Source organism: Babylonia areolata, chromosome 31 (assembly GCF_041734735.1).
Source record: "Babylonia areolata isolate BAREFJ2019XMU chromosome 31, ASM4173473v1, whole genome shotgun sequence".
NCBI lineage: Eukaryota > Metazoa > Mollusca > Gastropoda > Neogastropoda > Buccinidae > Babylonia > Babylonia areolata.
In genome coordinates this window covers 2390230-2413960 of record NC_134906.1, presented here as the reverse complement: position 1 = coordinate 2413960, position 23731 = coordinate 2390230, and the positions used below count along the sequence as shown (strand labels likewise).

General features: G+C 43.5%; 2 protein-coding genes across 2 annotated transcripts in view; both read right to left on the bottom strand.

Annotated features, from left to right (window-relative positions):
- LOC143275863 (actin-related protein 5-like) overlaps positions 1 to 11890 on the bottom strand; it is a 29824-nt gene extending 17934 nt beyond the window's left edge. The window contains exons 1-8 of the mRNA XM_076580155.1: positions 11843 to 11890; positions 10378 to 10520; positions 7809 to 7897; positions 5850 to 5954; positions 5341 to 5452; positions 4126 to 4221; positions 2397 to 2584; positions 636 to 752 (exon numbers count right to left, since the gene is read on the bottom strand). Coding sequence (XP_076436270.1) covers positions 636 to 752; positions 2397 to 2584; positions 4126 to 4221; positions 5341 to 5452; positions 5850 to 5954; positions 7809 to 7897; positions 10378 to 10498 — 828 coding nt within the window. The 5' untranslated portion in view covers positions 10499 to 10520; positions 11843 to 11890. The remainder of the gene's footprint in view (positions 1 to 635; positions 753 to 2396; positions 2585 to 4125; positions 4222 to 5340; positions 5453 to 5849; positions 5955 to 7808; positions 7898 to 10377; positions 10521 to 11842) is intronic.
- Positions 11891 to 15854: 3964 nt separating this feature from the next.
- Positions 15855 to 23731, bottom strand: part of LOC143275745 (uncharacterized) — an 8781-nt gene continuing 904 nt past the window's right edge. Inside the window, exons 2-3 of the mRNA XM_076580022.1 lie at positions 19361 to 19942; positions 15855 to 16047 (exon numbers count right to left, since the gene is read on the bottom strand). Coding sequence (XP_076436137.1) covers positions 15855 to 16047; positions 19361 to 19942 — 775 coding nt within the window. The remainder of the gene's footprint in view (positions 16048 to 19360; positions 19943 to 23731) is intronic.

The following is a 23731-nucleotide window of genomic DNA, read 5'->3' as shown; positions in this document are numbered from 1 at the left end:
TTCTTCATCAAGCACATTATGTACAAGAAACACGGCATCATGATAATTTTCATCAAGATGACTTTCAAACATACAACAACAGAACAAATAAATGCTGTACATATGCACACATAACTCCCTAGCAGCACAGAAAACCGACTAAATCTTGAGCAAACACTTGATCAAGATAATTTTCACTCAATTTCAGGCATGCAAAAAAAAAAAAAAAAAAGAAAAAAGAATTGCACTAATACTTAAAAAAAACCACAAGAAAGTACAATCTCTTCATCTCATTTTGTGTTCTATATTCAATGCAGTACCTTCCTTATTAACCTTATTTCACTCTCACCCACATTACAGTGCAATTGGAAATTTTCTATCTAAAATTACGTTTAAATAACATACTTACCGTGACCCAACTAGTGCAGACTCCGGCAGGGGTCTGACATTCCTGCCTGTGCAAACTACTATCCGCCTATGCGGAGAAAATAAACTACGGCCGATAACCTCCCGGAAGTAGGTAACCTCCCCTTTGTCCCGCTGGCTAGCACCCTCTTTTGACCCTCTTCTTCTTCTCTAAATTCTTCTTCTTTAAAAACATCAGTAACACAGGTCTTCTAACAGCACAGCAATGCCGCAGGAACGTGGAAACTTACTGGAGTGAAGGGAAGCTGAAAGCGGCGAACGTTTTTCAGGTAATGCTCCGTCTCTGCCCATTTCGACAGCTCCGACCTGTAGTTCTGAGAATAGTACGTGTGGTCCCTCTGAAGTTCCTGTTAAAAGAACATGCACGCATACACACATGCACACACACGCACACACACACACACACACACACATACACACACATGCATGCACACACACATGCACACATACACACACACACACATACATAAACACACACACACACACACACACATACATAAACACACACACACACACACACATAAACACACACACACACAGACATTAACACACACACACACACACACACACACACACACACACACACACACACACACACACACACACACACACACACACACACACACACACAAAGTTTCAAGTTTTAATTATCCTTTCACTCCTGTTGGAGTATGGAGGATTACTGCAAAATAATCTTTTCGTGCCCAGAACAAACATTTCCAAATACACAACAATGTCACACACACACACACACACACACACACACACACACAAACACACACACACACACAAACACACACACACACACACAGACATTAACACACACACACACAAACACACACACACACAAACACACACACACACACACACACACACACACACACACACACGCATGGATCTGAACCCAGACCCTCACCAACACTGTATCAGCAGATAACCATCTTGACCATTCTGCCCTTACCTTCCTTTTGTGTGACTGAGAATGTGATCAAGAATCAGCAGCTCTGGGACGGTTGTGCACCATCTACCATGCTGGATATTCCCAGCATCAACCATTTTTTGTTGAGATTAACTCTCTCCATACGAACGGCGAAAAAGACAACGTTAACAGCGTTTCACCCCAGTTACCATCATCAAAATATTGCAAGTGGAAGGCTCTTATACTGAAGAGGTGAATGTTGACAAATTATACCACAATTCTGACGACGGAAGCTAAAGGTTGGGTCATTCAGACACCCACTGGACATCCGAGGGGTCTGTGTAGAGGAGAAGAGAGGACTGGCCGTACTGAGTGAGTTAACCACACTGATGTCACATTCATGCCAATATGCACAGCGAGTGGTATTGTTCTTTGACTTTGAAATACCGGATTGGAATTGAAAACTGTTTTGGTCTGATTGTTAGTTGTATTTTTTCCAGTCATGTGTGTGAGTGAGTGAGTGAGTGAGTGAGTGAGTGAGTGAGTGAGTGAGTGTGTGTGTGTGTGTGTGTGTACATGTGTGCATGCATATATGTGTGTGTGTGAATACATGCTTGTGTGTGTGCGTGTGTTTGTGTGTGTGTGTGTGTATGTGTGTGTGTGTATGCTTGCATGCACATATGTGCAAGTGGGCGTGCGTGTGTTTTGTTTGACTGACATATGATTCCAAAGTGCTTTGAAAGGTTTGAAAGGCCTAGATATGCACCGTATATCATCAGCACTATGATCATAATCACCAGAACCGTAATCATAATCACTGATATTATTACTGTCACCATCATCATCATCTATATCCTACTCCTCCTCCTCCTCGTTGTCATCATCATCATCATCATCGCACTTTGAGAGGTTTGAAAGCCCTATATATATGCACCATGTATCATCATTATTATCATAATTATCATTATCACCATCATTATTGATGTCATCGTCATCAACGTCGTCGACGCAGTCGTCAAAAACACATATATCCAAACGAGACAAGGCAGCCAGAAAGTAAAACACCACCGACCTCTGCCCTGGACAAGGTCAAGGCTGCCGAGTGACCCGGGTACTTGAGCTGCAGGAGGCGCTGCAGGAAGAAGTCGGCGTGGGCGCCCCCTACGTTGATGCGACGGCAGTGGGCCGACGCTAGGCGCCCGTCAAGCACAGGCAGCACGTGGGTGGTCTGGTAGCCACAGTCCAGAATCACCCCGTCCTCTGTGCGCACAAACACACACACACACACACACACGAATGTACACATGCATACATGCACGCACACACACACACATATGTGTACGCATACATGCACACACATGTACACAAGGCACACACACACACACACACACACACACACACACAGTGAAGTTCACAAGACAAAACTGAGTCAGTTTTGCACGGTACCTGCAGTCTTAGGATGACCCCGTCCTCTGTGCACGTGCGCTCACACACACACACACACACACACAAAAACATACACACACACTTCAGAACTGGCGAATTTCAGACTTATAAAACTCCAACCACCTTTTCAGTCTTAAATTTCAGGTTTTGTCATCCCCCCCTCTTTAAACCTTAATCTTAGTGATTTAATTGCTTGTTAGTTACACATTTAATTGCTTGTTAGTTACACATTTCTTTTAGTCATTTTCTACCTTTTCTGTTTCCCGACTTCCTCTTTCCCCACCTCAATGGTACTTTGAGCGGGTGCCTGTTTCTTTCCCCACCTCAGTGCTACTCTGAGCGGGTGCCTGTTTTCCACGACTTTCTTTTTCTGTTACTACTTCCCACTCCCTGTTCCAATCACACTTGGCTCTTCTTTCTTCCTCCCTCCTCCTGTTTTCAGTATAATAATAATAATAATAATAATAGTGGATACTTATATAGCACATTATCCAGAAATCTGCTGTAGGTGCTTTACAAAAACGCTTTTGTTAACATAAAACATTATATCTATCACATACACACACCAAAATGTGACTACACACACACACACACACACACACACACACACACACACACACACACACACTGCATACATGCATTTTAACATACATGTGTATCTAACAGCTACCCTAACACATACGCACACATAGGCAGGCACAAACTTACATAAACACACGCACACACAATACACATTCATATACATGCATGTATAAATCGCATTTGTGTGAAAACACTCTGAAAATTACTACCCTGGCGATGGCCCGTTCCCTGGGATTTTCCCATTCGGTTCCACGCAAAAAGAGGGTCTTGGATGGAGTTACGTAAAAAAAAAAAAAACAGCCATGATCACAAGTCAAAATTTCTCTATCAACTATCCCATTATTTATTTAGTTAGTTTTTTGTTTTGTTTTTGTTTTTGTTTTTTTGTACACCTATAGTTGACTTCAAGTTTTTGCGCCTTTATACATATTATTAGTAGTAGTAGTTCTTTTTTATGTATTTATCTTCTTCTTCTTTTTTCTCAAGGCCTGACAAAGCGCGTTGGGTTACGTTGCTGGTTAGGCATCTGCTTGGCAAATGTGGTGTAGCGTATATGGATTTGTCCGAACGCAGCGACACCTCCTTGAGCTACTGATGCTGATACTGTACCGTACAGTCACCTCAACAACAAAGTAAACATCCATTCATCATCCATGTAATCAAAACACCAAGCACCACACACATACACACACACAGTCAGATGAACGCATGCAGAGACTCAAACAAAAATTCTAATTCATGTTGCTGAAGTTTGTTTTTCGCCATGTACTCACTGGCTTCAGGGTAATTGTGGAAAAAGCTGAAGAGCGAATCCACGCCATAGCAGACGCTGGGAATGCTGTAACACTCGAACAACAGCTCCGACATCTCTGTGGGACACCCAAACCGAATTTCACAATGCAAAAACATCAAATCAGACATCAAAAACTGACACAAACAATGTAAGTTATTTGAATTTTGAGACGATGGGCACAATAGCCGAGCGGTTAAAGCGTTGGACTGTCAATCTGAGGGTCCCGGGTTCGAATCACGGTGACGGCACCTGGTGGGTAAAGGGTGAAGATTTTTACGATCTCCCAGGTCAACATATGTGCAGACCTGCTAGTGCCTGAACCCCCTTCGTGTGTATATGCAAGCAGAAGATCAAATACGCACGTTAAAGATCCTATAATCCATGTCAGCGTTCGGTGGGTTATGGAAACAAGAACATACCCAGCATGCACACCCCCGAAAACGGAGTATGGCTGCCTACATGGCGGGGTAAAAACGGTCATACACGTTAAAGCCCACTCGTGTGCATATGAGTGAACGCAGAAGAAGAAGAAGAAGAAGAATTCTGAGACAAAAACATCCCAGAAAGCCACAACAAACAACAACCATGCAAGAAAATAACATTTCCAATCCACGAAAGGTTGGCAAAGACAGAGCAAGTTGATAATGTACGATCTCAGAAATGGTGGCCTTTGCGAATGAGTAATTAACTCCAGCCAGAAATGGAGTCAATTGGCTAGCAAATGGCGGACTATTAAAGACACGTCTTATTACTGAGTTGCTGCGAAATTTTGGCCAAGAGGAACAAATAGATGGGCCTGGTTTGCATCAGTTTGACATGGTACAGTATATGGCACCAACCAGTCAGGCAAAACAACTACAAAATGATTATTTGGATACCTGCAGGAATTTTTTCACACATCAAACCCATTAACTACATTCATCACAGATAAAATGTATATCGTTGTTCTTAACTTGAAATCAAAACAAAAATTTTATGCAAATGGGTTCATCTAAACTATTTGTTGCATGTATCATTTCAACATTTATAAATATACACAGAAAAACACACACACACACACACACACACACACACACACACACACACACACACACATGAACACCCACACCCACATGAACACAAACAGTGACACTCACAGTCACACACACACACACACACACACACACAAACTCACACATACACAGAGTCAACTTACGCTGTCGACAGTAGTTGGGATTGACGACGGCCTCCGTCAGCACCATGGGATGTTCAACACTTCCCTCAGAGTTGACGCCCAGGTGAGTGAAAATGTGATCAAAGATCTGTTCCTGTCAACATTATCAAATGACACGGCGAGTCAGTCCAGGGTGTTCAAAAACCAAAGGTATATTTTTGTACACACACATGAGCGTGCGTGCGTGTATGTGTGTATGTGTAATATAAATTGTGCCGATGATGCGTGCATAGCTCAATCAATGTACTGTTCCTTGCTGTACTGATTGTGATTATGTATTCTGTACCCATATGTAGCAAGAAAAACAGTTTAAAAATAAAGAAAGAAAGAATGTGTCTGTGTGTCCAGTTACCAAATCTATAAAGCGATAAATGTTTGAAAAACTAATAATATACAAATTTGTACTCCATATTTCTCCCCCCCCTCCCCTAATTAAACAACAACAAATAAAATTAAAAAATTTTTAAGTCAAACATGAACACAAAACCCACCTGCACATCATACGTGGTGACAACATTGCGGTCAAACTGCGATCTCAGTATCCATCGTATGACATCAATGTTCACAATGTCATTGCCAATCTGGAGTTCATTTTCCTGAACAGAAAGAAAACAAGCATTCAGACTGTTGCCCTGGGCGACGGGTGGGTGGGTGGGTGGGTCCATTAGCATATACATGCCCTTCTCAGTCCATCAGGTGGATTCCCCAAGTTCAGTCTGAAAAACGTTTCTCAAATCACGCCTTTTCTGTTCTGCCTTGGAGGGATGGCCTAGAGGTAACGCGTCCGCCTAGGAAGCGAGAGAATCTGAGCGCGCTGGTTCGAATTACGGCTCAGCCGCCACTATTTTCTCCCCCTCCACTAGACCTTGAGTGGTGATGTGGACACTCGTCATTCAGATGAGACGATAAACCGAGGTCCTGTGTGAAGCATGCACTTAGCACGCATAGAAGAACCCATGGCAACAAATGGGTTGTTCCTGGCAAAATTCTGTAGAAAAGTCCACTTCGATAGGAAAAACAAATCGAACTGCACGCAGGTAAAAATAATAAAATTAAAAAAAATTGGTGGCGCTGTAGTGTAGCGACGTGTTCTCCCTAGAGAGAGCAGCCCGAATTTCACACAGAGAAATCTGTTGCGATAAAAAGAAATACAAATACAAACACCATCTTATTATTAGGTGACCAATGTGTTCCTTGAACTGTTTGTCGGTCATGTGTGTACATGTGTGGGTGTGGTTTTGTGCGTGCGTGCGTGCGTGCGTGCGCATGTGTGTGTGTGTGCACATGCTTGTTTATGTATGGTGGACTGGATGTATACATGTATGTTGATGAATGAACAACTTGTTACATTGCAAATGCCAGAAGGTCCGTGCCTGGGAGGTGTGAGTAGGAGGAGGAGGAGGAGGAGGAGTTGTTGTTGTTGTAATTGTTGTAGTCGTGGTAGTTGTTGTTGTTGCAGCAGTAGTTATAGTAGTTTAACCCTTTCACCGCCAGTCAATTTAGAGTGCAAAATTCACTTGTGCTATGAACACTGAAAATACAGCGTCTAAGAATAGTTGGGGATTACCCCTGCGATGTATAAAAAATATGGCCTATCCTACCACTGAACATTAACAGCAGTAGGTTCATGTATAACAGAGCCATGATCTGGTCACCCTTCAGTGACATCTGTCCTCTACCTAGCTTGTGCATAAATGTGAGTTTGGCGGTGAAAGGGTTAAGTATGACAGTTGTGTCTGACCATGACCATCAGAACAGCAGAGGAGAAGGCAACTGCTGTCTCGACAGTCAATACTGGGCTAGAATTTGATCATAGTGGAGAACGTCTTGCCCAAACTACATCCCCACTCTCTCAACAATCAATACTGGGCTAGAATTTGACCATAGTGGAGAGCGTCTTGCCCAAACTACATCCCCACTCTCTCAACAATCAGTATCTGGGCTAGAATTTGATCATAGTGGAGAGCATCTTGCCCAAACTACATCCCCACTCTCTCGACAATCAATACTGGGCTAGAATTTGATCATAGTGGAGAGCGGCTTGCTCAAGCTACATTCCCACTCTCTCGACAATCAATACTGGGCTAGAATTTAATCACAGTGGAGAACATCTTGCCCAAACTACATTCCCACTGTCGACAGTCAATACTGGGCTAGAATTTAATCACAGTGGACAGCGTCTTGCCCAAGCTCCTGGTCAAGAGGGCGTTGCAATGGTTTCCAAAGGCCAACAATCCCCCAAGGCTACAGCACTAGTAAAGCCAGTGCAATCTTGCCTCCTAGTTTGACAGTTACAGTCCTTCACAAAAGACAAAGCTGTAAATGAATTCCCATAGGAGTGGGGAAAACCGGTCATCACAGAGCCCTCACATTGCTGTTGGACCAACTGTAAGCTTAGGCCAATGTTTGATACAAGTTGAGATATCATTCTGAACAGGACAGGGCAGTACCTTCTTTCCCCGCTGCTTGGCGGTGACATTTCGGAAAATCATCTTGGGCTTGTCGTCAGTGGCCCATCCCACACGACAACTGCAGGACCCTGCAAAACACTCTGTGATTAGGTTTCTTGAAACCATTTTGCAGACATCTGCCACAACTTGGATTAAGTTTCTGAATTACACACAACCTGGATTAAGTTTCAGAATTACACACAAGTGCACCATCAGTTTCTGTCTTCTTCTTTTTTTTCTTCTTCTTCTTCTTTTTTTTTCTTCTTTTTTTTCTTTTTTTTCCCCTTGTCATTAGCAAAACAAATTATATGCAACACATACCCATCTCATGAACTTCCTTCAACCAATATCAACAGCTATAAAACCAGAGAAATAAAATGAGATTACAAAATGTTTCTTGGCTCCGAAGAACACAAGATTTTTTTTTTCATGGACAGAATCAAATGCTGTAAAATTAGTCTTCTTTCCTATGCTACTTCTCAACAGCTTCACTCACCATTGTGCACTATTCATGTGCTGACTGGGACCAGTGTCATCACTGGCTCTGGGTTTTGTGGGGAATAAATGTCTTGTTGTTTTGGGTTGGTTCTAGGTGTGGGAAGAGATTAGAATTCCTTTTGGATACTGCTGAATTTCGTCATTACCCCACTGTACCCACTTTGGGGGGAAGGATGCAGAATGTGGAGTGATGGCCTAGTGGTAACGCATCCGCCTAGGAAGCGAGAGAATCTGAGTGCGCTGGTTCGAATCACGGCTCGGCCGCCGATATTTTCTCCCCCTCCACTAGACCTTGAGTGGTGGTCTGGACGCTAGTCATTCGGATTAGACGATAAACCGAGGTCCCGTGTGCAGCATGCACTTAGCGCATGTAAAAGAACCCACGGCAACAAAAGGGTTTTTTTTTGTTTTGTTTTTTTTTTTCTGCCCCATCATCTGCACCGTTTCAGTGGCATTACTCCCACGCCGCTCATTTAGATTCCCCCATACACGGCCACACCCGGGTTCGTCCGTCGCAGTTCCAGCGTCGGCAGTCCACAGGGAACCATCGATGTTAGGTCGCCTGGTCTGGACGCTAGTCATTCGGATTAGACGATAAACCGAGGTCCCGTGTGCAGCATGCACTTAGCGCATGTAAAAGAACCCACGGCAACAAAAGGGTTGTTCCTGGCAAAATTCTGTAGAAAAATCCACTTCTATAGGAAAAACAAATAAAACTACACGCAGGAAAAAATACAAAAAAATGGGTGGCGCTGTAGTGTAGCGACGCGCTCTCCCTGGGGAGAGCAGCACAAATTTCACACAGAGAAATCTGTTGTGATAAAAAGAAATACAAATACAAATGGTTAAGATGCTCATCTGCCAACAGTGTCCGTGAGGGTCTGGATTCAATTCCTGCTCTTGCCTTTTCTCCTGAGTTTGACTGGAAATATCAAACTGAGCATCTAGTCATTCAGAGGAGATGATAAACTGAGGTCCCGTGAACAGCAAGCACTTGGCGCGCTGAAAAAGAGCCCATGACAACAGAAGAGTTGGGTTTTTTGGGTTTTTTTTTTTTTTGTTTTTGTTTTTTTTTGTTGCTGCCCCATCATCTGCACCGTTTTGGTGGCATTACTCCCACGCCGCTCATTTAGATTCCCCCATACATGGCCACACCCGGGTTCGTCCTTCGCAGTTCCAGCATCGGCAGTACACAGGGAACCATCAATGTTAGGTCGCCAGGAGGCCACACACCAGAAGAGATCCTGCACTGCTGCTGAGTCACTTCGGTGGTGTTCAGTGTACAACAGAAGAGTTGTCCTCTGGCAAAATTTTGTAGAAGACATCCACTTTCATAAGGACACATACACTCCAGGCCTGACTGGTGTGTTGGAATATGCTGCTGTCAGGCATCTGCCTAAAAGATGTGGTGTAGCGTATATATACATAGACTTGTCTGAACACAGTGACGCCTCTTTGAGAAACTGAAACAGAAACTGTCAGGCTTGCCTACCCCCAAATCTGCTTTTCATGAACAACACACATTAGAATCAGGGACAGGGTATTATTTTCAGGAATATCTCAGCAAACACACAACAGGTGTCTGACAGCTAGAAGCATCATGCCTCCACTTTCAAAAGGCTGTCCGCATTAAAGATGTTGGTGCTTACCCGCATGTGTATTGGTCTTGCCAAAGTTACTTCGCCAGTGACAGAAATCGCTTAGGTACTGTGCGAATAGTTCCTGCTTTTCACAAAGTTGCTTTGGTAATATTCGGCAGCATTTCCATAAGTCTTAAAGAAGTGTCTTTGGCAATGGTCGAAAAGCCATGTAAGGGTGCACATATAAGTTATACCCAATAGATACTTAGGGGAAAAAAATGTTACAGTCGGAATTTTAATTTTCCAGGACATGCAGCAAACATCCGTATTTCCAGGGCCCTCTGTCCATTTTTTCTGGAACAAATACTGGCCCTCAGTAACAGAAGGTATGCCTGAACTGTAGAACACAAGATCTGTTTCATGGACAGAATCAAATGATAAAAAAAATTACAATCCCGTTTCTTATGCTGCCTCTTCACAGCTTCACTCACCATTGTCAATGACAACAGGAACCTTGCCATCACCGTGGTCTGGCACAGGGTAGTCAAAGGTTTTGTCAGGAACAGGCTTCTCATCCTTGAATTTCAGAACTTCCACACTGCTCTCGGCCATTCTTCTGTAACGTCTTTTTCACCTGAAAACAAAAAGTACAAGCAGAAAATCACCTAACCTTAAGATGGGTTTTCTTTGTTTACAACCGTTTATGAAGCTTCAATGTTTATCAGTCACAGGACACATAAATGTAAATATTTATGACAAACTGAAAAAAAAGGAGAATAGGGGAAAAAGCATGGAAACAGTAGGAGAGAGACTGTACGTGTGCGTATTTGTGCATGGATAAAAAGTAGCCGCTGTTGTCAGTCTTCGAAATGTGTGTGGATATAATATATATTTTTTGTGCTGTGTGTCAACCTATATCAGTATATACTATATCATATGATTAATGAATTGTGCCATGCTGTTAGAATAAGAATGTCTTCATATATATTGCAACTACTGTACTTCTGAAATAAAGAACCTGCTTTGCAAAGTAAAGGGGAAAAAAAGAAAATCACTAGCTTGTCAATAGACACACACAGAGACCTCAGAGAGAGAGAGAGAGAGAGAGAGAGAGAGAGAGAGAGAGAGAACTTTGTATGATAGATGTCTCATCCAATAAGAGAGAGAGAGAGAGAGAGAGAGAGAGAGACAGAGAGACAGAGAGACAGAGAGAGACAGAGACAGAGAGAGAGAGAGAATAAAATAATTTTGTATGATAGATGTCTCATCCAATATCAAGCATCTAAACTGAAGAGAGTGTGTGTTCATTTACACTTGCATACTTTTTTTTTTCTATCAGTACTGTTATTCCTATCATTTGTATCCCTTTTCCCTAAATTTCATCTTCTGTCAGTGTCATTCATTCATCTATTTCTTTCTTTAGGTTTTGTTGTTGTTTTTTGTTTTGTTTTTTTCAAAATCATTTGTTGTTGTTTTTTGTTTGTTGGTTGGTTTTTTGTTGTTGTTAATTCCTTAATTAAATCAATCGAGATTTATTAACTTTTGTATCTCATTAAATTTTTTTATTTCTTCTTCTTCCATTAATGTTCAGCGGTCATAATTTTGACCATTTCTGGCATTTTTTTTTCATTTCCTTTTTTTCCCCTCAAGGTCTGACAAAGCGCGTTTGGTTACGCTGCTGGTCAAGCATCTGCTCTGCAGATGTGGAGTTGTGTGGGATTTGTCCGAACGCAGTGACGCCGCCTTGAGTAACTGAAGTCTCAAAGAAATGATTCCTTTCCTGTCGAAATCAACTTCATGTTCATGCACTTCTGTTCACATATCGCCATATGCAGATTAGTACACTAACCTGTAACCCCCGCCCCACTTTATCAGACTGCTTGCAGAACAAAAGATCTGCAATGAATCAAATCTTTAACGGTAGGTCGAAAAACAAAAGCTTCAACGATCACTGACCAGTGTTCGTGTTGAAGCGCTGATCTTCCTTTCAATTTTTCGGAATAATCTCCCTTCACAGGAAAGGCTACTCTAATTGACAGAGAAATAATAACCACGTTGGGCAGTGCTTTGCAGTCAACAACGTAAACAAGACATAGTAAAAAACTTAAAATGTCATCCAACGGCGTGCGTTTTGCAGCAAAACAACTTGTTATAGGCATGAATCAGTTATCGAGAAAACCACGCACATCTCTCTTCCGTTTTTCTTCTGTGAGAATGCTTTGCTCAGGATCTGATGCAAGGTTTGCGACATTTTCGACCAAGGATTCCAGAAAGGTGTTTCGCGTACCTGGGCTCTATCCTACCATCAGCAAATTCAAAGAAAACTCTGCACAGTGTTCACTTGTTCTTCAGCAGCAAAGGCAAAATAGCAGTAGTGCAGACAGTTCTGGATCAGATGCTGGCACTGGAAAAACTGAACTTGGGAAAATAACATCACGCCTGGCACTGCAGTACACATGCAAAGTGTGCGGCGAAAGAAACGCAAACTCGTTTTCAAAGCTTGCCTATGAAAAGGGATTGGTGATTGTAACATGCAAAGGCTGTAAAAATCGACATCTCATTGCAGACAACTTGGGCTGGTTTAAAGACATTGAACACAAGTACGTAAAAAAAAAATATATAGCAGATATACAAATTTATTATTTGTAAGCCCACCGCCCACCCCCCTCACACACACACACACACACACATTATTATACACATAAGTGTGCACTCACATGAACCTGTAAATGCACACACACACATATTATACACACAAGTGTGCACTCACATGAACACGTAAATGCACACACACACAAATCACAGCACGTTGTTTATATTACGTAATGTGTATAAATTTACAGGTATCAGATGGGAGCATCTTATAAAGTCCTTGTTTGGAAAGCATTTGACTGCGGTGTTGAGGGTCACAAAAATTTGAAATATTGTGCTATCACTCCTTGTCAGTAGACTATAATAATGCTGGCTTAAATATTTTGCTATCACTTCATCAGTGGTTTATGATAATGGAAGCTGAAATATTGTGCTATTTCTCATTATCAGTGGTCAGTATAATAATGCTGGCTTGTAATGTCCTGCACCTAACAAATGAATGATGTTTACTATTCAAAACTTTGACAAGTTTCAAACATTCAAGGAATCACATGTATGAATTTGATCAATATTGAGGAGCATGAATATATTATTAGCAATAAGATATTAACATGCCTTTAAGATCATTGGAAGCTGATGCATACTTGCATATGTATGTTCTTTATTTTCTTTATTTTGAAAAAAGATAAAAATGATTTTGAAATCAAACATTTATATAATTAGTGTGATTTTTTTTCTTCTGTTTCTTCCAGCTGGGGTTTCTTGAACACATTCAGTCTGGAAAATTAATTTCCATTTGTCAAGATCAGTGACACTGTTCTGAGAAAGTGTGTAGCTGCTTCTCATAAAGTTCATGCATTCTCTGGAATGGCAGGAGTGTGTGTGTCATTAACCCACATCAGCTAGATCCCACTGCTGTAGTTAAGGATGATTAAAAAAGGGGGAAACAGGATGTTACTGAACTTCATTTATATGATAGTCAGTCATATCAGACTATGATCACCAGAACAGCAAAAGAAGCATCTGCTGTCCTGTCTAGAATTTGATTATAGTGGAGAGTGTCTTGCCCAAAGGCCAACTAGCCCCCAAGGCTGTAGCACTAAGAGCTATTGCAATCTTGCCTCCTAGTTTGAGAGTCATAGTTCTTCACAAAAGACTAAGCTGTTAATGACTTCCCATTGCAGTGGAGAAACAATTAATCAAACAGCTCTCACTTTGCTGTTGGCCCAAGTGTGAGCTTTTGTAAATCCATAGATAGACAGTGGTATATATGCATATATGAAATGATCTACAAGGACTTAGCACCCCACCCCCTTTACTCTCTCCTCTAAAGGAAAAAACACCACAGATTGTATTTTTCCTGATGTCATATATATACATATATATACACATATATATATATGTGTGTGTGTGTGTACACATATGTGTGTGTGTTTTATTTATGTATATTATTACTACAGTGTAGTCATCAATATTGATCAGTATTATTATCTCTGCTTTCCACCAGGAACATTGAAGAAATGCTTGCTGCACATGGAGAAAAAGTGATGAGAGTTGCTGAAGGTGCCATTGAGCTGTTTGAAGATTCCGTTGAGGAGCAGAAAGAAGACAACTGATAAGCAAAGGAAACCTGGACTGATGACACTTTTTTTCTGTGTATTGTTTATTGATATTGTTGCTTGTGTGTGTGTGTGTGTGTGTGTACATATATGTGTGTGTGTGTACGTATATGTGTGTGTGTGTGTGTTCCAGAATGGTGTGGGAGGTGGGGGGGTACATTTTGTTTTCTATACTGATGATGATAATGTTGATGTTGCTGCTAATGGGGGTCCATTTAGATTTGGCACTGCCTAAAAAGGCAGTCAGTGAATTTTCTTCTTTTTTTTCTCTTTTTTTTTATGAAGTTCATGGCTTTTCTCTCTTTTTTTCTCTCTCTTTTTTTTAAAGAGTTATTTGGGTAATATTAGTGGATAATTCATTAAATTTCATGACTAGTTCATGAACAAGGCATCAGTCGCATTCATCTTCTTCAAATTCTCATGCCAGATCTTCATGAATGGAATGGTCTGATGAATGTTAATGGATGTGCGGTTCCCATGAATAGTTTATGAACATTTTGATTCATGAACTTCATATTACTTAATTGACTGTAAGAAATATGATGCTTTTCGTTTGACTTGCAATATTTTTGATAATATAAGGTTTGACCCATTCATTCAGGCTTTGTGGTCTTGGTCAGGACAAAGGCTACCCCTACATCCAGATGCATACACGTGTTTTCCGTCTATAGCTTGGTTTTGCCATGTTCCAATTGGTCTGGCACATACCTAAGAGGACCCGTTTTTTATTACTTCAGTCCCGTTATTGCCTGAACAAAACAACTAATTTTCCTGAACGATTTATGCGTAATATGCAGTGATGTATGTAGGTTTCTGAATCGTTGGCCTTGGGTGTCTCTTAGTCTTATTGTTGGGGAAGGATATGTGGCTCTGAAGCTTTTGATGGCTTTCACTGCAGCAATTAAAAAGTTTCTGGAACATAGTTTCTGACACACCTGATCTCTGAATGATGACTGTTAATGCCCTACCTAACAGCCTGAACGACCAGATAAATCCTTTCTTCTGCTGTGTATGGTATGCAGATCTTTTCACCTTCAACAGGACCACTCCGGAGCAATATGTTCTAACTGACAAATCAGTTACGTCCGTCCATCCATACATTCATTCATCCAGTCAGCCAGCCAGCCTGCCTGCCTGCCAACAAAAAAACTCAAGACAAATACAATCAACCAACCCAATGTTTTCTCTTCAACACATGCAATTCCTTTTTGCAACACAACACATAATGTGCAATCGGTCAGTCTATCGGTTACTGGAGATACATCACACCATATCACATGACTTCACATCATATTACACATCACATTATACCCCACCACATCATACGATATCACATTAAACCACATCACATCACACTATATCATATTACACCACATCGCATTACACCACATCATACCATATCACATGACATCACATCACACCATATTACATTACACATCGTGTTACAATACATCACATTACACCACACCACACCATATCACATTACACCACATCTACATCATATAACATCACATAACACTATATCACATTACACCACATCACATCATATTACACAACATCATACTACACCACATCAAATGACATTACACCACACCACACCACACCACATAATAGTACACCACACCACATCATATTACACAACATCAAATTATATTGCACCACTCCACCCACTGACCATGAACGACACCACCATCTCCCTGTGGTGAATGTCACAACCCACCCCCACCCCCTCCCTCTTTCCTCACCCCCATCCCCACTTAAAGAGAGGTTCTCTGCCAGCACAGCAACTGAGTCACCGTGTGTCTGTAGCGGGAGCCCATGATGTAGTAGATGATGAAGTTGAAGGTGGCGTTGATGAAGGAGAAGACGTTGAGGATCCAGTGGCCCATCATGAAGAAGTTATGGTGCCTGCGCCCCGCGTTCATCTCTGGCATAAAGAGCAGCGCGAACCTGCATAAACAGGCATAAATCCTCTAGAAAAAAATACGGTTAACATGATGGTAGTGTTTGTTTTTTTTCAGAATGATAGCTGTCAACATGCAGTCAATGAAAAGAAACAGAAGTATGAATATTACAACTAAAAAAACATTCAATCACTAATCACAAACTGAAAAAAAAACAAAGAAAGCAAATGATGAAAATATAGTGAAAGAGTTCAATACTGGGACACTTTTTTTTTTTAACCAGGGATAAACGATTGTAAAGGTATGGGGAACAGTAACAGTATCAGTAGCTCAAGGAGGCGTCACTGCGTTCAATCAAATTCATATACACTACACTACATCTGCCAAGCAGATGCCTGACCAGCAGCGTAACCCAACACACTTATTCAGGCCTTGAGAAAAAAAAATCAGTAGAATGATAATAATATTATACACAGATATTCTTGAAACTCATAATTTTATAATCATTTTTGTATAGGAGTTTTCTAGAATCCTCCAGTTGTTGTCTCGTTCGTCATTTATCAGATGGATTCCCCCGTCTCCTCGATGAAGGCGGCAGTATGTCACAGGTCCTCCAGTCCTCCGTAGAACTTCCGGGCCGCTGGGATTGGGTTGGGCCAGGTTTTCTCTCGGAGCGCTTGGTGGAGCGGGCAGGACTGCAGCAGATGTTCTGTTGTCTGGCTGCCTGTTCTGCAAGGGCACTGCTCTGTGTTGACGATATGGAGTTTCTTGTATAGATGGTGTTTCAGTCGGTTGTGGCCTGTCCTGAGCCTGAAAATGGCTACCTGCTCTCAACGAGTCAGCAGGTAGTACGGGTCTGCTCTGCTGTGGCGTGAATGCTGCTGCTTCCACTTGTTCTGCAGCTTGGCCTTAATGATGGTCCTGGATTCAGAGTAGCTGGCAGACCTGTCCGTCTGCTCTTTTGTAGTGTCTTCCTTTGCCAGGGAGTCAGCAGTCTCGTTGCCAAGCACGTTGCAATGGGAGGGAATCCACTGCAGGGTGACTGTGTAACTTGTGCAGAGAGAGGCGAGAGAGGAGGACAGATCGTTGAGTTCTGGATCTCTGTTGGACCAAAGGGCCTGCAAAATGGACAGGGCTTCGGTCAGGAAGACAACGTTGTGGCTGACGTAGGGGCTGACCTCAATGTGGGCTGCTGTTGTTTTCAAAGCTTCTGCTTCGGCTCTGTAACTGGTGGAGTACAGGCTGGTAGCGAGGCAGATCTTTTCTTCTCTGCCTCCTGGATACTGAACATAGACTCCTGCCCCTCTGTTCCAAATGGCATCTGCTGCACAGCCGTTGTTGTAGACATGAGTCCAGAACTCGTTGGGGAACTGGATGTGGAGGTGTTCATGGGTGAGGGACTTTCTTTCAGGGCCGCTTTGGGAATCTTTGGGGCCAACACCAGGAATGCTGCACTGGATGAGGGGAGGGCTTCCTTCGCTCCAGGCAGGGATGGCAAGACAGCGGGGTATCACTTTGGGGGCATGGTCAAGGATATCTTGATGTTGTTCTAGGATCCTGCTCCGGTGTACGAAGCTCACTCTCTTCAGCCATCCTTTTGTTGGCTGGGACAGTCTGTCCTTCATGGGGTGGCCTTGCAAACTTGAACTCGGCGGCCTGGGTCAGGTGTTTAGCGTCTCTGCGGTCCTCAAGGGGCTGGAGCTCTGTGATGGTTTCAAGCTCCTGAATTGGCGTAGACCTCATGGCCCCTGTGATGATATGGGTAGCTTCATTCTGAACCTTGCTGATCCGTTCAATGTTGGACTTGGCCTTAGTGCCCCATGCAGTCATGCCATACTCCAGCACTGGCCTGACTCTACCAGTGTACAGCCTCCTGAGGGTTGTGTTGTCTGCGCCCCATGTTGTTCCTGCCAGATTCTTCATGAGGGCAAGTCGTACTTTTGCTCTTGATTCTGCTTTCTCTGCTTGCTTTTTCCTCATCAGGCATTTGTCAAAAGTGACTCCCAGGTATGTGGGGTTGTTCTCAGCAAGCAGAGTTTGTCCACTGATGTGCAGGGTGGGTTTCTGTTCTTTGGGTGAGAGGCTGAAAACTGTGTAAGTGGTCTTTTTGGCATTATTGTCACCAGCCACTGTTTTGTCCAGCTTTTATGAACATCCAGCACCTGCGGTAGACTTTAGCTGGCAGTTGTGAGGTGTTCTTCCGAGCACCATAGGACAAGATCGTCTGCAGATGGCTCCCTGGACTTTGAGTGGCACATCTTTGACGATGTCATTGATAAAGAGGAGGAATAGTGTAGGGCTGAGGACACCTCCTTGAGGAAATCCTTCTCTCAGTGTCTTCTTCCGACTGTATGCTCCATTGACATGGACTCGGGCCTTCCTATTGTTCAGGTACTGCAAGATCCACTGGTACATACAGCCAGTCACACCACTCTTCTGGAGCTTCCTCCGGAGACCATCCTTCCAGACTTTGTTGTATGCCTTTTCCATGTCTATCCACACCGTCAGTGTATGCTGTTTGTCCTGGAAGCCATCCTCGATCTTCTGGGCTATGTTGGTCACTTGGTCCTCAGTGGAATGATGTGGCAGAAGCCTGCCTGCTCTGGAGTGATGATGTTGTTCTTCTCCAGGTGCCAAACTAGGTGCGAGTTGATCATACGCTCTAGGAGCTTGCCCACACAGCTGGCGAGGCTGATGGGGCAATAACTATCAGCCCTGTCAGCTTCTCGCCAGCTCTGTGGAACATGCCCCGTCTTCCAACTGTTGCTGAAGAGAGTAAGGAGTTTGGTCTCTGCTTTGGTGCCAAGGTGTTTTAGCATTTCGTTGGTGACTTTGTCATGGCCTGGAGATTTTTTGTCCTGCAAAGACTTTACGGCTTCTTCAAACTCCTTCAGTTTGAAACTGAAAGGCCTGTCCATATATTCAGGTTGGTCTTGGCCATCCTGATGTTTCTTTATTTCATCATGGACTTGTTGTTTTCTGTCCTCTGACACAGTGAATCCTCCAGTAAATGGAAATGAACAGTAAGTTGGTATATGTGCCATGAATCTCGGCTTGCAATGTAAATTATGTATCGATTAGAGAGAAACACAACGTGTGTTTCTTTTGCTAATTTGTGTCATTGCTATCTTCATAATGGTATGCATATCATTCCATGATGTTCTGACTCGCTCTTTTTTCTTCTTATTCTTATTTTGCATGTGTACGTTTTACTTATTTACTGGATATTATTATTACTTACTGGATATTACTTTATTAGGGGTATTTTCAGGGATTTTATATACACCACACACTCACACACACACACACACACACACACACGCACAAACTAAACTATACTTACCATTACAGCCACTCACCTGAACAAACCATTCGGAGTCACACAGACGATGAAAAACACCGAGTTGTAAACCAACATCTTGGTCAGAGCGATCTCTTGTAACGAAGTATGCCCACCATCACCTTCCTCACTCCAACCACCACCACCACCACCACGAGAAGAAATCCCAGCTCGCCACTTGGCAGCCTGACGTAATTTCACTGACGTCAAAATCGTTGTTGACGTCACCACCACAATCACCACCCCGGGCAAACCAATTCCATACACGAACACGTCCAAGAAATCCACCAGCTTCTGATGTCGGTAGTAAAATTCGCTCCCTATCACCGTCATGATTTCGGCTTCGTTTATCGGGTCATAGGCGCACACGATGTGGTAGCGAGTGACCACAACAAAGTAGACGCCGACGATTACGACGAAGAAGGCGACGATGATGCAGGTGGTGGTGGATGTGCGTAGGACGGTGCGGGAGCGGAGGGGGTGGAGGATACAGAAGCATCTCTCACTGGCGATGATGGCGGACATAACCTGGGACACCCAGGAGAAGCCGTAGAACCCAAGGAGGTAGTGGTTGGTCACCCACTGCAAAACGGGACCATGACTGCAACATAATTTAAGTGATGATGATGATATGGATACTTATACAGCGCCTATCCTTGGTTGGAGACCAAGCTCTAAGCACTTTACTTATACAGCGCCTATCCTCAGTCTGAGACGAAGCTCTAAGTGCTTTACAATCTTGGGGTCATTTTGCACAACAGGCTGCCTACCTGGGTAGACTGCCGACTGACGGCTGCCATTGGGCGCTCATCATTCGTTTCCTGTCTGGTATCATTCAATCAGATTTCAGGCACACACACACACGCACACACTGGCACACACACACTAAGACAGACATCAGTGTGACATTTAGCATGTATGGCTGTTTCTATACCCCGCCATGTAGGCAGCCATACTCCGTTTTCAGGGGTTTGCATGCTGAGTATGTACTTGTATCCATAACCCACCGAACGCTGAGATGGATTACAGGATCTTTAACAGGCGAGTTTGATCTTCTGCGTGCATATACACACGAAGGCCAACACCAAGTACACCCTCCACGGCCACACCCTTGAATGAGTGTCTCGGGGTCACCCGACAGTCAAACTGTCCTGTTGAGTCCATGTGGGCAATGTTTGTGCAAGGGCCAACAGAATACTGGGCTTCCTGAGAAGGAACTTGAAGGTGTGCTCAACCAAGACAAAGGAGCTCGAGTACGAGGTCATAGTTAGGCCCATTATGGAGTACGCTTGCACCATTTGGGACCCGCACATCGACAAGCTGACCAACAAGCTGGAGAAAACCCAGCGAAGAGCAGCCCTCTTTGTCCTGAACCGGCACAGAAACACATCCAGAGTTGCCGATATGTTAGATCAACTCCAGTGGACCTCCCTTCAACAACGCCGCCACACCAGCCAACTTGCCATGCTGTACAAGATACAGAGCGGCCTGGCATGCGTAAGGTGTGACAGCCTCAAAACCCTGACTGCAAGCAACAGAAGAACGTACCACACAAACCAGTACTAGCGGATCACATGCTTCACAGATTACAGAAGCTGCTCCTGTTTCCCCTGAACCATCTGTGACTGGAATGTCCTCCCTGCTGAGACCATCCAGTTCCCCCTCCTTGGACACCTTCATCTCCAAGGTGTCCAGATCACAGTAAACTCTAAACCCCTCTGCCTTTTTTTTTTCCGGTGGTACAGCGATTCGCGGGCTTGCAGCTTCACTTAGGTTGCTACAGGGCCTTGGGCCTGAACTGAAGGCCTGAGTGCAGCTCCGCATGCAGTTGCGCCTTAACCGTTAGGGCCACAATTCTTTTCCCCTCCTCTCTTCTCTCTCCCTCTCCATGCTGCACACCTCCCACATGTCAATAATAGCCGGACTAACGGCTGATGGGCATTGCAGGAAGAAGAAGAAGAAGGGGGTTCAGTCACTAGCAGCTGAGGTCTGCACATAATTTATGTTGACCACCCTTTTGTCTCCACCCTTTTCCCACAAGGTGCCGTTACCGAGATTCGAACCCAGGACCCTCAGATTGAAAGTCCAATGCTTTAACCACGCGGCTATTGCGCCCGTCTGGGCGGTGAGTGAGTATAAAACTCAGTGGTTGGTAATGTCCTAATTTAGCGTCCTAAAATATTGCACCTATTTAAACCGAAAATTTTTCGTATACTTCAGTGTAATGGAGACGACGGGCGCAATAGCCGAGTGGTTACAGCGTTGGACTGTCAATCTGAGGGTCCCGGGTTCGAATCACGGTGACGGCGCCTGGTGGGTAAAGGGTGGAGATTTTTACGATCTCCCAGGTCAACATATGTGCAGACCTGCTAGTGCCTGAACCCCCTTCGTGTGTATATGCAAGCAGAAGATCAAATACGCACGTTAAAGATCCTGTAACCCATGTCAGCGTTCGGTGGGTTATGGAAACAAGAACATACCCAGCATGCACACCCCCGAAAACGGAGTATGGCTGCCTACATGGCGGGGCAAAAACGGTCATACACGTAAAAGCCCACTCGTGTGCATACGAGTGAACGCAGAAGAAGAAGTAATGAAGACATATGAGAGACGTTGCGTGTAGTCGACCCTACTAATCAAGAAACAGGTATCAAATTCGACGCGAAATGACCCACAACACGAACCCGAACCGACGCTTAATTGTCCTCTCAAGCTGCCATGTTTTTCTTGCTTTCATTTTCATGGTTTGCGGGACAAAAAACGGAAAAAAGCAAGATGGCGACAAGTTAGTTTAGTGACTGGATTCGCATGAAAACTGAGTAAAATAACGTTCAAAATAGAGTCGAAAACCACTGAAAGTTGGTGGCACAACACTGATCTACTAATGGTAATATCGTTTCATCTATGCATAAAAATTGCCAGTAAAATAGGTCCATGAATTTAGGACGTTAAAAATAGGACTTGTAATTCACCGAACTGATTTTTTTTTCTTGTTGAAGTGAAAGCTTGCGACATGATAGAGGAAATTCACATCATTCATACAATCAACAAACACCCATTGTTGATGTTTCAGCCGTTTGCCGGAAACAGAGGCCGGAAGTTCCGATCCCAATCATTTATCCATTGATCCCTGCTTGAGGTGTACACCCCGAGTTCACAAATTTCGCAGAGAAATGTACTGTGACAAAACGTACTGCACTACACTACACTGAGTGAGTGAGGGCTGGTTCTTCGCTTGCGAAGATCAGTGGGAAGTTCCCGCCAGGGATGGGCGGCATGCCTTTTGATGACTAATTAGTCCAATCCGTGATCTGCAGAGTCTGTGGCATTGTGGGCAGGTGTAGATCTGGCCTGCGTTGCTGGGCTGTGGACCTGGGTCTTTCCTTCTCCTTTTCTCCTGGATGTTCAGTCTTCTGGTTTCCTCAAAGTGTTGGGTTCCCCTGAGCGTTGAAGATCTCCAGCTACCTCTATCTGATGCTTACTGCTCCCATGTCTTGGGGTTGATGTCCGCTTGGTACGGTTGCTTCTTCAGTTGGTCCTTGAATCTTTTCTGTGGTGCGCCTGTATTGCACTAAAAAACACTTCACTACACTACACATAAGTACATTATATATTATAAGCCTGTCAGTCTGCCTGTCTCTGTTTCTGTTTTTTTCTATCATTTATCGGTCGGTCTGCCTGTCTTACTCAATTTTCATCATTAATTAAATGCCAGTTGCTTGCAGAGAAAACTCCACTGACTGTCCTGCTCACGAACAATTCACTGTCAAGCTGGAACTGAAACGGTGGGGGATATAAAGCGTGCCTCGCAAAATGTCAACAGTAAAGATTGTGATTCTGTTCTGATTCGATAGAGAACCCCCACCCCCACCCCCCTTTTTTTTTTCTTTCTTTTTATTTCTTCCCTTTTCTTTTTTTTTTTAGTTTTCTTACTTCCTTTTCTACTTCACCAGCCGTGATGAGACACAAAGAGAGCAAAACTGCAGCAGAAAAACAACTGATGTAACTGACTGAGAGATTCGCGGTGAAAACGAACAGTCCATCGCCGACACTGACGTAACATTCATTGAGAAGCCATGGAATTTAAATGCGCAGGTTGGGGCTTCTGAAAAAACACAATGCACTTGCAGGTGTCAACTTGCAGTAAGAGGGTCTGATGTATAATTATTTCCAACAATCTAATTCATACATCGTTCCCACCACTGTCAGTATAGTTAATGAGTTCATTGAAAACAGGTGTTCACTGAGGATGTCTTTTGGTAACCACAATTTCCTGGGCATAAGGCTCAACGTTTAGGGCTCAACCCAGTGCTCCATCCACTGCATGTACCCTATCATGGATGACCTCGCTTGTGGCAGACTTCAGGGGAGCATGCAGTTTTGTTCACCG